Below are 14,875 nucleotides of genomic sequence, written 5' to 3'. Positions count from 1 at the left end.
TGGCAACCATCATACTCAGTATGGAGACATGGAAGCTGTGCATTAATCTCTTCTGCTCATCCTCTGGTGAACTTCTAAATCATTCCACTCATTAACAAAACAAGTGAGTAATGAGTCCAATCAAGCTGGGCATTTACTGTAGCTAACTCAAAGCAAAATTGTTTAAGATTGTCTTGATTGCCTGAAACTAAGTCATCAAATTCCTTAACAATAAATCTGTGTTTTCGTAGGCTATTTTACGCAAACACTATTTAACATTGACAGAATCTTAGCAGGGATATTAGAAATTAAATTGCATTGCAGACTTACTCACCTCCTTATTCACATCTACTTTTTCATTAAACTTTATCACAGAGGAAATGCAGCCCAGTGTAACATTTCAAGCAGACTGCTTCATTTTTTTCCCTGTCCTACATTCATTCTGCTCTTATTTTTCCAAAATGACACACTATCATTAGGCCAAGATTTTATAGAAATTGGTCAAATTTAAAATGTCATCTTCAATGAAACTCTTTAAAAAATTACATGCACTGCATAGAGCAGGACAGACTTTATATGGAACTACAAAGAATGATTTATGAACGTGTATCATATGAGTACCATGTTGAAGAATGTGCTTAATGTATAACTGAATATCTGGGATGAGAATCTGGATTCAGACGTGCCAGAATCTGTTTCGTCATAATTTGAAATTCAAATAAATAAAGAGATTGCTGACTTCTCCTCCCTCTCTCCTCTGCCTTGCTGAAACTGCCAAGAACTTTAATACTTGTAACATTTACAAATGTTACTTCAGTGGAGGTGCACTCCATTTCTTGCTGAAGCAGGGTTAGGGTCCTGACTGACTTCTTCCATTTCCTTTGCACACCTATCGAGAAACCATCAAAGACATTGGGCATCAAAATTGAAACACCCTTTGTGTATGTGGTAAATCTGAACCAACATTCTCTGATTCTAAAGTAAGCTAAGCAACTGGGGTACAGGAAAGAGCAGAGGTTATCTTCACTACTATGTTTGGAGGAGTAACTGCAGGTGAGATTTTTGGAACTGCAGCAGAGAAGGAGACGATTTGGAACTGCCTGTCCATGCCAGATAAAGAAATAAATATTAGGGGTATTTGGGGTATTCCTTCATTCAGGCTCTCAGCTGTAGTTGTTTATAGCATTTCAAGAGCTCATTTTTAGGTTGTCCTGTTATCCTTTTAGGTTGTGAACACCCTAAATTACCCTCTAATTATTCCATCAGTTTTTGGCTATCAATTATAGAAGCCATGCCTGAAACAGTAAATTTTAGAATTTATGGATGATCTATTTGTTCAGTTTAATACCCAATCAGTAGAGGTGAAAATTACACTGACTCTAAGTAATTTGATTTGAACTCACTACCACAAAATTCCAATAGGTTTAAAACTTGCTGTTACTATCAATCACCTGCAATATATGCTGTTCATTTTAAGTCCATTGTAATCTGCCTTATTTAATTGAAACCTGAACATTAGTAACAATAGCGACAACTAAATGTATTTATTTAGCACCCGCAATGTCACAAGCAACTGAAGGTGGTTCATTGAAATGTTAATAACAGAAAATGATGCAAAGACATGCATAAAACATATTTTTCTCTACTGTTGTCAGAATACTGACCCATCCTCCCATAATCTAGGGTGAAGTTCCAATCTTCCAACCTACCTCATTGCTCACCTTGCACTTTTTAAATCTGCAATTTCTCTGTAACCATAATGTTATAATGCTGAAACACTACATCTGCACTGGTATTTATTTTCTTTGCACTGCCTGTATACTTATGTACAGCTCGATTATACTCATGTCTAGTTTGATTTGACCTGACTGTATTACATACGGTACAAACAAAGCTTTTCACTGCATCTCAGCAAACATGACAATAATAAACAATCAAAACAATAGAACATTGAACAGTACAGCATTGCCCACGATGTCTGTGCCGAACCTTATGCTGCCTTAAACCTCTCCATTCTACCTGAACTTCGTCCTTATGACTCAATTTCTGCATGTTCATTTATCTATCTAAAAGCCTCCTAAAAAGCATTATCGTTACTGCTTTCACTACCACCCCTGCGATCGTGTTCCAGACACCTACCACCCTCTGTCTAAAAAACTTTCCCCGCACATCTCCTTCTCCCTCTGAATGTATAGTTATGCCCTGTAGTATTTGTTATCTCCACCCTGGGAGAAAAGTTCCCTATCTACCCTATCTATGTCTATGAAGTGATAAACCTCTATTAGCAATCTCCAATGCTCCAGAAAAAACAAATTTGTCCAACCTCTTCTTATAACTAAGAAGCTTGAATCTAGACAGGATCCTGGTAAACCTCCCCTACACCCTCTCCAAAGCCTCCCTACCCTTCCTGGAATGGGGTGATCGGAACTGCACACAATATTCCAAATGCAACGCGATCAATGTTTTAATATGGCATACTAGGAGATTTTCAGACAGATGGCCAAAAGCTTGTCAATTACATTAATTTTAAAGAAATTTCAGCAAAAATCAACAACAAAAAATGGATTGGCTTTAAATAATTTGCATTGAGGTAGGAAATGAGTTCAGTATCTGATGTGTACGGCAACTATGTATTCAATTAAAATAGCCAGCTTCTTCCCCTTCCATTTGTTAGCCTCATTCTCTATCATTTTCTTCAAAGAATCAACCCTAAGACATAACTCACAGCTATTTCAACTTCAGAATTGATTCGGCTGTTAAAATTAGCATTGTCATTCACAAGAAATGAATACAATTATCTCTTCATTGTTCATTACCCTAGTAACCCCTTCAAGGAAATTCCTTAGCTCTGCCATATTTACTTGATAATTGGTTTCCACCCCAAATATCTGAGCAGTCCATTAGGAACCAGATTATATTTCTCTGGCATTACTAATACGGAAGAAGCACATCTCCATTTGACTGATTGTATAAATACTGAAACCGAAATGAATCCTTGCCTTATGCCTTATTACCTCTCTTGCTTTGTAATATCTGGTGCCATAATCAATCTGTGTTACACCTTGTGATCCATTTATTTATCTCATCCGCCGTCCCATTTTTTACAATTTGCTTGTCTTCCACAGCCTCTAGAAAGGCAAAACTGAGAGGGACTATGATCATGAACATAGATACCTGGACACACACTGGTGCGTCATATCGTAATACAGCAGCAGTCACAGGGTGGTGGAGTTGTAACCTGATGCTACGGGTCAGCCTGTCATCATTTAACAAACCTAGCAATTAATTTCATTCATTAGTCTTAGTCTGCAAATCAGCTCCTACTGGCACAGTAGCAGTCAGGGTTTATAAGATGTGATTGGAGGTTTAGAGGGATATGGGCCAAATGCTGGCAAATGTGACAAGCCAGTTATGAAATCTGTTCAGCAGAGGTGAGTTGGTCCAAAGGGCCTGTTTCCATGGTGTATGACTGTGATTCTATTTTAGCCGGCAGCATTTACTCTCCACTGTGGGGTTACCTCAGCTCTGTCACAGCATCAGACCTGCTGGTTGCTCAGAGATGGATCTCCTGATTACCTCATAAATATTTAAGCATCAAAATTGATTTTCAAAAGAAAACTAACAAAGAGACAGAAATAAACAGTTTCTAGCAATATTTCTTGATGGCAGTTTGTCTTTTTGGTCTTTACAATCCGAGCTCTGTTACATTATCTCATTTTTCCAGGCCCCTCTCCCGAATGAAGAAAAGATTAGGAACGGATTGTTGAAAATGACCCTGTAAATTTCTATTTCACAATGTTTTGAATAGGTCACAACAGAGCAATGATGGATGACTGTCCTGATTTTTTTTAATGTTAACAGTTTAGTTGGTCAGTGACTAACTAACTCCTTCAGTCATCAACAAATTCTGTAGCTCATACTCCAATGGGTAAAACTAATATCAGTAACGCATCTTCACTCTTGCAGTAGACTATTGCACTACTGATTTACTTTTAAGTTTTAATGCATTGTGGAATCAATTTGCTAAGTTATCTTCATGGCAGGAGTTATCCTGGGTAATTTCAATGCAATGAAATCTCATGTCACTGTGCAGTAGAAATCTCATTAACACTCAATGAGTAAAGCTTTGTCATTTGTTAAGATTTGTAAAGTATCCCTAAAAGTATTAGTTTATTATAAATATTTATTTCCTGAGTTGATTTCCAATAATCAAGAGTTGATTATCACTCGATCACAGCAATTGTCCAGTGATTATCACATTCATTTATCTTCATATGAATTCTATCGTCTGTACACAGCATTTAAGCCACTGCTGTGAAAGCAGCTATTGAGAATTCTGCCATCGGCAAATAGGGTGGAACAAAAGATCGTCATGAGTTCCACAGGACATTTTAAACATATACAGTAATACTAATATATACAAAATCAAAATCAAAGAACGGGATCAGGTAATGGGCACAAACCGATGAGACAAAACATCATTTGGCGTACCACAATAACAATACTTCCCCCTCATTCATTATTTTCCACTGCTATATTATAGTCAAACAGTGCACAATTTCTGAGTTAAATCCTTTCTTTTGCTGGCAACTGACCACATGATATTACTGTGTGGAATCAAAACATAGTAAAACAATTCAAACTCTCTCTCATTATCCTAAAAAAAACTTCTCAACCATGCATCCAGCAGAGCAAAATGTAGGCAGCTCAGCCAAGCTCAACTCAGCCCACGACGACCTTAGGTTTTATTACATCTGTAGCCATAAGGGTCCAAATCATTCAGTGCTTTTTTTGTGACAGGACTGCATCTCCCTTGAGATGGTGGATTGGAGGACGTGCTGCTTTGTAAGCAGAGAAGCATTTTAACATGGAACATGCAATGTATGGGAGAAAAATAGCTAATGACATTTTACATTTTTCATTTGTTGTTTTTCTCTCATTTTCTCTGCTTTTCTCTGCACTGTGACTTTTCCAATTTCACTCAGGCCATCAGGGGAAACGAATGGAAGGCAGGTTCGACCACAGAGAAAGGGGAGCAGGGAGAGTGTTTGGGTGGGTAAGACCATTGGGAATGCCTTTTGCAACTATTGTTCACTGATTTCTTTCCATGTGTGAAGTTTTTTAATATTCCACTCTTTCCTTCACATTCTTCGGATCGACGTAGAGCCATGGGCCGCGAGAAGTTAAAGCTACACTGATCATCTGGGGAAAGAAGCTATATCATAAACTCTGCTGACAGTGTTATCTACTTGTGACAAATGAAAAGGAATGATGCGTTTGCTGAAATAATATTTGCTATCGAATAAAGGACAAGTCTCATCTGCTAATACACTCATCCTTACGCAAGGAACAGAACAATAAGGCAGTATTAATTATTAAATAATGGCGCTCTTCATGTCATGATAGATAACATTCAATCCATCCAGTTATTCAGGCTACACTGGCTAAGCTTTACCACAATGGCTCCCTGAACACGATCCCTGTTCCCTTCCCTCTTTAACCCTTCTAAATTCTTGTTATTTTGAATCCATACATTGATTAAGATACTGCCAATTGATTTGCTTTAATGCACACTTACGTATTGAACTGAACTTTCCAAACTTTTAAAAAGATAAATGATTTAAATGGTGCAAATGGTTCAGTAGATTAAAAGAGCTTCTAGATTTCTATTGACCTAATCCATATTATACAAATATTGATGCCATTTGAAAGCTATTATGGTAACCTATTACTTTGTGGCCCATTCTGTACTGCTAGTGAGCAGGCAGATAAAGTAAGGGCCCAATCTACAAGAACAACATGTTACAGCCAAGTTCCCTTTTGGATCTAATTCCATCCCGACATGTCCAGCACCTCCCCATCCTGCAGAAGCAAGGGGGTGAGAATTTGTCTTTAGATCCATAAACCTATGCCTGTAGTTGCATAAATGTTGACTCATTTACATCCTTAGCTTTAGATCCAAGTCAAGATTTGGCTTTCCCTGCACATGGGAAATTTCTGGACCAGGGTTGCTGGGCCTCAAAGAACTGGAGAAAAGCGGCAGGACCAACACATATGTCCCTTCTACCACTTCTGTCACCCAGTTGATCAAAGCTCATCTGATCTTGGCCTCATATCCATTTTTCCACCTGTACCCTGCAATCCTCGACTCCTTCACAGTACAAAAGTCAATTTATTTCAGCTTTGAGTATATTCAGAGATTTAGCCTCTGCAGATCACTGGGGAAATGATATCCAAAGATTCACAACCATCAAAGGGAAGAAATGTTGCACCATCATTATCATAATCAGGCAACCAGTTATGCTGAAACTATGTCCTCTACATGTAGACTGTCCCATGAGAAGAAACATTCTCTCAGCATCTACCTTGTTAGTCCCCCTTGAATCTTACGTTACAAGATGATCATCATTTATTCTACCAAATGGTGATGAGGACAGGTCCATTCTTCTCAACTTTTCAAACATAGCAATCCTTTCATTCCGCAAATCATTCTTGAGAGTCTTCTCCATTCACTCCAATGCAAGTAAACCTCACCTTCAATAAGGTTAGCAAAATTATGCACAGCGCTGTCATAGAGTCATACAGCACAGAAACAGTCAATATGCCTCTAAACATCTATGCCAACCAAGTTGCCTACCTGAGCTATTTGCCTGCATTGCGCTTGTGTCCCTTTGAATCTTTCCGATACACGTATCTGTCTAAATATCATGTAAACATTGTAATTGTACTCACCTGCAACACTTGTTGTGGCAATTTGTTTGACTTACCCATTACCCACTGTTTGAAAAGGTTGCCACTCAGATTCCCTTTAAAATTTGCTCATCTCACCTTAAATCTTTTTGTTTAGGTCTGGATTTCCCTATCCTGTGAAAAAGACTGTGCTCTGTGCAATAAGAGCGACATCATCCTAATGTTGTACCTAATCCCTTTTGTAATACAGGCCCACACTTCATTTGTCTTCCTGATTACTCGCATTCTAATTTTCTGTGTATTATGCATGAGGCACAGAGATCTATCTGGACCACACCATTATGTGTTATTTCTCCAGTCAAAGAATATACTGTTCTTCTATTCTTTCTACCAATAACTTTACATTTCCCCCACATTGTACACCATCTGCCATATGTTTGTGTGCTGGTTTAACCCATCTACATCCCTTTGCAGACTTTATGACCTCCTCATAACCTGTTTTTCCTCCTGTCTTTGCATTATCAGAAGACCTGGCTGCAATGTGGGGCTTAAGAGTATAGATGCTAAGTGCATGTTTCTCCTGGCAGGGGTTTCAGGCACTAAGGGTCACTATCCAAATAAGCAGTGACATTCACGACAGAGGTGAGAGGAACATTCTTCATCCAGGGAACCATGAATCTTTGGAATTTTCCACCCACGTTGACCGTGGAGTTTTAGTCACTGTTTATACAAGACAAAGTAAATGGTGGAGGCAGAGACTCTCACAATGACTAAGACCTATCTAGATAAATACTTGCATCATTAAAGTATACAAAGCTATGGATCAATTGTGGATAAATGACTGTATAGTTGAATAATTGATGGTTGGCATACACATGGTAGGCCGAGGGGCCTGTTTCTGTTTTCTTCTATGCCTCTAGTCCATGTTCCTCTTTTAGACAAAGACGCAGCATGGAAATAAGCCCTTGAGCCCACAGAGTCCCTACAGACCAGCGATCACCCTGTACATTAGCATTATCCTACACACTATGGACAATTTACAATTTTACTGAAGCCAATTAACCTACAAACCTGTACGTTTTTGGTGTGTGGGAGGAAACTGGAGCACCCAGAGAAAACCCAAGTGGTCACAGGGATAATGTACAAACTGCGTCCAGAAAGGACCCATAGTCAGGATCAAACCTGGGTCTCGGGCACTGGAAGGCAGCAACTCTACTGCTGCGCCACTGTGCCGCCCTTAACGGTGAAGGTCATGGGTTTGGTATGTGCGGTTGGAATAGCCCAACTAACATATTAGTAATTTACAAATGGCCACAGTACAACGGTGGCAGAGGAAGTTAATATTCAAGGTGGTATTAAATACCAGTCAAGTTGATTGTTTTCTCTTGTGTGCGTGTGTATATATGTGCCGTACCATGGGCGGATAGATGTGTGGGGTGCAGTGAGGGTTGGTTTGGGTGCATGTGGGGACTATGTGCGCGGATGTGTTTGTGTGTGTGCGCGTGCGTGCGTGCAGTTGGAAGGGGATGGAGGTTGAAAGCTGTGCCAGCAGGAAGACAATGATCTGAATAGACCTCTGTGCTATAATTTCCATGACTGCATGGGCTGATTGCTTTCACTGTTTTGAGGAAGAGGAACTAAATAGATAATCGTGAGAAAGAAAATATAACATCTGTAATCTGGTACCCGACTAAAATTGGATTGACACCAGCTGTAATTATGGGCCTAAGAACTCCACTGGGGTGCAGATTTGGCAGTTACACAGTTTACAGCCTTCTGTCATATTCCTGCCAAATTCACACTAGTTGTCTGTCAGTACAACCACTCATATTTGGAACCATTATATTCATGAAGCCTTTCACTTCATTGTATAATGTCAAGTTACGTATTTGATAAGTACAGTAATAAAAAGTAATGAACATGTACTGTAACATAATGTACTATGCACGTGCTGAAATATAATGAAATGTACATGTTCTGTAATATAATGTAACCTAATGTACTGTGAAATTGTAATATCAATCAGTTTCAAATACATTGATGTCAGGTTAGATGTTGAATAAAGTTCCCCCCACTTTGCAGCAATAATGCGCTCTCTTCTCACTTTGACCATTGCACCTGTGCGAATATTTCTGCTTCCCTAAGTTGCCTTCCGCATGGCCTCTCTGAGAGAAAATGATGATTAAGTGCAAATTAGAGCTGAGTTATAAACCATTTTGTGCTGCAGGTTAAGACTTACCAACCCCTTTTCACTTACACCTGGCAAAGAAAGAAGACTTTTATCCCATCAGTATGGGACTGGATACAGCATCTCTGAAAAACTCCACTATTTATGGACGATTCTTGAGAGCCGATTTAGGAAAACATAAAGCATGGCAGTGGTTTCATAAACCTATTTTCTCTAAAACTAAAAAAAGAGGATAATTTACTATTAATCTATGGATAGTTGACACTAAAATAATGCAAATAAAGTAATGGATAAAATAAGTGATCTCAAAACTTTGGGACTGCTGATTTAATGGAATCTACTTAGAGTTTAAAAAAATAAGGATCATTTACTATTAATCTGTATTGTTGGTGTTAAAATAATACAAATATAGTAATAGGTAGAATAAGTGATCTCAAATCTTTGGGACTGCTGATTTAATGGAATCTACTCAAGAGTTATCACTACCTAGTCACAGGATCTTGGGGTTCTAAACATGAACTGGTGGAGGGTAAGTGTTGCCAATATTCAGGCAGAATCAGAAAATTATTTATCTTAATAACGGTTACAAGAAAAATATACACCATATGCAAGATAGAAAAGCGATTGTTAGAGACTCTTAATTTGATTCCTAAAATAAAGATAACACCTAACCAACCTACATTAATATTTTATGGCATTCACCAGGTATGTGTGCATTATTATCATGTAAATGATATATATTTGCAAACTTTATGTGGTCACAAGATTGGAATGGACTGAATGGCTTAGATTTTTACGCTTCAAAAATGCTACACAACACATAAGAGTAAATCTAGTAGGAGAGGCAGACAGCATTTGTACAAGGAATTGATTGTATTCTCTGAGGCAGAGGCTTATTATTAATAACAATGGGAATGCGGACAGATTAACAGGAGTGATGCAGAGATTGTAGATAGGACTACGTTCTTTGCAATTTTTATTAACAATGTGGATGAATGTGATGAGAGAACCTTTCTGAGCACTTGCTGGCTGCCTTTTCTGCTTGTGTTAGTGCAGCAGCTACATGTCAAAACTCATTGCCTGTGAGGAGCTTTGGGATATCCCAAGAATGTCAAATGCATTACATGAATAATGTTGTGTTCTCTTTATTCTGTGTGTGTAGAATTTGTGAAAGAAATCAAAGATGGGGGAACTGAAACAATCTAAGGTAATCACAAATTATCCCCCCCCCCCAAAAAAAACACAATAGTATCTGATATAATGAACAAATGTCTAATGATGCATTTAAACTGATGATTCTTCAAAATTCTGTTAATCTTAGTTAAATTGATTTCTGACAGGTGAGAAATTATGTCGTTTGTTAAATCTATTATTAAAACAAATATTTCACCTGCCCTTTTTATATACAGTATATTTTTGTAGTTATTGTTAAAGTAATAAAATTCTTGCCAATTTGAAGTAACCTTGAAGATCCAATATAGATCTGGGGTCAAGGTCTGAAATGTGGTGCGTTGAGATCTTCAGCAAGAGATAATCGCACGTCGAACACTCTCTAAACCTACTTGACATTAATTTAAATGCTTCGTCAATTAAGTCAAGATCTCCAAACATATATGTTTTAATTGCATGGTGAGGGACAACATACATAGGTCTTAACACCTGAACATAAATTAAACAACAGAAATTTTGACCAAACAATGTACTGATTAGATTACATTTTACCATTACTAGTTTGAGATAGTTAGCTGTAGGTTAAATGCGGTATTAATTCCCACATAACACAATAAAAGATTTGGTCTATTCTGATTCAATGCAGCTGTTTTTTTAATAGCTAAGTAATAAATAAAATTTATATCTTGCACCAGATTGCCCTGGCAATAGAGACATGTTTGCTTGGACAGTTTCATTGCATACGTGGATTTAAGGTAGCCAGTTGGGTGTCCAGATTTTTACAATTTATGTCTCCAGCAAGCAGAATTTGTTGATCATTTTAAAGACTATATTCTCAAACTGTCAAAGTGGAATGTAAACACAAGTAGCCTCTGAAAACAAATCAGAACAATTATGTTATTGGCTCAAATTCAGATTCAGCAGCCAACTCTCTCACTAAATGCCAAATATATCACTTTATGCCATTCTGCTCCCCACAACAATCATCAAGTTTAAATACTAAACTGCCCATTAACAAACTTCGCGCCAGTCATTTCAACACATTACTGGCTAGTGTTTCAAAATCCAAATGGTGGAATTCTACAAGCAGATCAGTATGAAAATACAAAATAAAACAAGCGAACCGAATAAAAATTGCAGGCAATAAGTGACGCTGCAAGGGACCCATCAAAGACGAGTCTTTAACTCAACTGTAATAGATGTTCATTTCAGTCCCTACCCAGCCTGAATGACTGGGTGCACGTGCACTCCATCACCAGTGACAACACTGATAATCTGTGTGTAAATCTTATCAGCTTGCTTGCTTCCATGATAGTTCACTATAATTTTTACCCCAATGCGCGCATGCGTGTGTTTGTGTGTGTGTGCGTGCGCATGCACGGCCTGAAATTCTTCCATGTTGTAACCCTGAAAATAGTAAAACTGTAAAAATGTACATACCATATATTGCTCTGAGTGAGCTTTTCCATCTCTTGTTCCATATGGTCTTGTAGTTCACCTGGGCGGAGCAGTACCTGACAGATGGGGCATATTGGAGCTTGGGTATCATACAGAGTTGCTTTCTTCTTACCTGATTTGAAGAAAAATGAAAAAAAGAATTACAAAAGTGCTATATTATAAGTCACTCAACGGAAAATGAAATGTTTCCAAGCTTTTCATTCTTAAGGTAACAATTGATAGACCAGTTTATTATTGCACAGGAACAATCTATTATTCTAACTGTTGCAAAGAATGGTATCCATACATGGATCAGTGTCATCCTAGTGTTCTCTGTTATTTCCTTAATCTGTAAAAAAATGGTTAAAAGCAAACTGAATGTGGATACCTTCCTTTGGATTTTCCTTCATTATTGCGCAATGTAGGATCATTGAGGCATCAGGAAAATGCAGACACGAGCCATTTTGGTGTGGTGGCAAATATCCCTGGTGCAGCAGTAACTGCAAACCATTAGTGGGTGATAACAATTTCCTAAAACATATTTCTTCCTCCAATCCTATTAAAATAAAATTAAACTAATCTCTTGGCTCCTGTGGATTTTTAAGCTATCCCCCTGATTATTCCGATCATGTAGCAACACTTTTATTATTTTGAGTAAAGTGCGAAGCTCCCACATACCAACTCAAATCCTACTAAACACTGCAGTTCTTGTAAAACGACACCCAAGGCAGGTTAGTTAAGGACAGCTTTGGTGGGATTGACAGATTAAATGGAAATATTTCTATTTATGTGGCACAATACAGGATTTTGGTGAGGTCACATTTAAAGTATTGTGTGTAGCTCTGGTTGCCCCAGTACAGGAAGGATGTGGAGGCTTTCCAGAGGGTGCAGAAGATATTTTCCAGAAACTTGTCCACACACAAGATTAGACGTGTGACACAATGGTGACACAAGTAGACACAATGGTGTCTGTCTTGCGCTGCTTGTGCATGGTGGTGGAATTGGTCGGTGGGGGCATTGCAAGTCGGCTGCCATGCCAGCAGCGTGTTTGTTATTTCGACCTTTTTTGTTTTTTCTAGTGTGTCCAAATGTTTGTTTTAGTGCCTCTCGGTATGTCTTGTGTAGGGGGTGGGGGGGGAAAGGGGTGAACCGCTTTCGGTCGCCTCCTCCGAGACGGAGACGTGGACATTTTCCATGATCCAAATTCCGAGTTTGGATCATCCCGACGAGGGGGCCTGTACATCGGGCCGTCCGTAGCGGCAACTACGGAGGGTTCATGGCCCCGAGCACGGGTGAACAAAGGAGGAGGACTTCCTGAACTTTGTGCCTTCCACGACAGTGAAGAATGCAGTGGTGGATGTTTGTGTTAAATCTTATCGTGTATTGTGTGTTCTTTTTAAGTGTATCGCTGCTGGCAAATTCATTTCACTGCACCTTCAGGTGCATGTGATGAATAAAATTGACTTTGACTTTGGAAAGATTGGTGAAAAAAGGGCCGTGACGTGAACGCTCTTTTCGTGACCCCTTTTCCAGAATGCTCCCTGGTTTAGAGGGTATTTAGGTAACAAGGAGAGGTTCAACAAACTTGGATTGTTTAATCTGGGGGGTCGGAGGCTGAGGGGAGACCTAACAGAAGTTAATAAAATTATGAGAGGCATAGAAAGGGAAGATGGTCAGAGCTTTTCTCACCAGGTGGAAATGTCAAGAGACTAGAGGGCATGGCTTTAAGGTGAGAGCAGCAACATTTAAAGGGGCTGTGCAGGGCAAGGTTTTTATACTGAGTGGTGGGTGCCTGGAACATACTGCCAGGGATGGTGGTGGAGGCAGATATGATACTGGTATTTAAGAGTCTTTTAGATAGACACATGGCTATGCAGGGTCTATGGGGGGGAGAGGGATATGGATCACATGCAGCCATAGGAGATTAGTTTAACTTGGCATCATGTTCAGCACAGACATTGCAAGCCTGTTCCTGTGCTGTACTGTTCTATGTTCTATGTTAATTCACTGCCAATAAATATAAAAGCACCTTGCAACCAATGAGTGCAAGTATTGTAATGGTGATCAACACACACCAAGATCTTATAAGTCACAATATGATAATTTAAGTAAACAGGCTTTATGATGTTGGGTGTGTTCGGGATACTGGGAAGAATGTTATTACTCTTCTTGAAATTGATTTTTCTGATACTTACCTACAAAGAAAACCAGAAAGCCTATTATTTCAACCAAAGGATTGCTCCTCAGACAGCTCAGCGCACCTTCAGTATGGCACTGGAATGTCAGCTCAGATTTTTATGCTCATATCTCTTGCTATTGAGGGAGTGCAGAGTCGGTTCACGAGGTTAATTCCCGTGATGGCGGGACTGTCATATGATGATAGAATGGGATGACTGGGCTTGTATTCACTTGAATTTAGAAGGATGAGAGGGGATCTTATAGAAACATATAAAATTATTAAGGGATTGGACAAGCTAGATGCAGGAAACATGTTCCCGATGTTGGGGGAGTCCAGAACCAGGGGCCACATTTTAAGAATAAGGGTTAGGCCATTTAGAACAGAGATGAGGAAAAACGTTTTCACCCAGAGAGTTGTGAATTTGTGGAATTCTCTGCCTCAGAAGGCAGTGGAGGCCGATTCATTGGATGCATTAAAAAAATAGTTAGATAGAGCTCTTAGGGCTAGAGGAATCAAGGGATATGGGGAGAAGGCAGGAACTGATTGTGGATGATCAGCCATGATCACATTGAATGGTGGTGCTGGCTTGAAGGGCAGAATGGCCTACTCCTGCACCTATTTTCTATGTTTCTATGTAACTGATTTAAGCACATACTCACTAGCTCAAAGGCAAGACAACTACCAACTGGAAAGAACATGGTCTAGACTTTTGTTTTTAACTTCGTCTGATGGGACAATATGAGATTTTGCAGCAAGATTGTGGACGGAGATGATAAATTGGATCTGGTGCTACCCACTTTCACAATAACACTCCAGACAAAATACATTCTGTAATCAGCAGATTCAAACAAAAGCACATAGCAACAAAGTGTGACTAAACAACACTGATGGTAACTACAAGGTGTGACTAAAAAGCACAGATGGTAACTACACAGAAATTTTCAGTGTACTTTTAAAGATTATCCATCAATACAAAGAGGTACAGACCTCCTGTGATAATCTAAATCGCATTTTGGAAGCCATTGACTGATAAATGATTATGTCATGTAGGTTCAGAAACATCGATTCTTTTCAATCTGATTTTACATTACCAACGCACATTCATGGATCGCAGTAAACTTTGTGCAACTTTGTTGAATGATCAAAAAAGAAAAAAAAAATATTTCAAAGAAAATGCATCCAATTTATTGGAGTTATTTGAAGACAAAAATGTGACTGATGCACTTCACTTA

General features: G+C 38.8%; 1 protein-coding gene across 5 annotated transcripts in view; it reads right to left on the bottom strand.

Moving 5' to 3' along the window:
- The window catches only part of rnf220 (ring finger protein 220), a 407,730-nt gene that overhangs the window by 142,867 nt on the left and 249,988 nt on the right, over positions 1-14,875 (bottom strand). For all 5 annotated transcript variants that reach the window (XM_033028712.1, XM_033028711.1, XM_033028714.1 and 2 more), the window contains exon 3: positions 11,468-11,597. In XM_033028712.1, coding sequence (XP_032884603.1) covers positions 11,468-11,597 — 130 coding nt within the window. The remainder of the gene's footprint in view (positions 1-11,467; positions 11,598-14,875) is intronic.

The sequence above is a fragment of the Amblyraja radiata genome, chromosome 10 (genome assembly GCF_010909765.2).
Source record: "Amblyraja radiata isolate CabotCenter1 chromosome 10, sAmbRad1.1.pri, whole genome shotgun sequence".
In the NCBI taxonomy this organism is placed as follows: Eukaryota; Metazoa; Chordata; class Chondrichthyes; order Rajiformes; family Rajidae; genus Amblyraja; species Amblyraja radiata.
The sequence above is the reverse complement of the archived record's forward strand: the minus strand, read 5'-3'. Positions and strand labels throughout refer to the sequence as shown.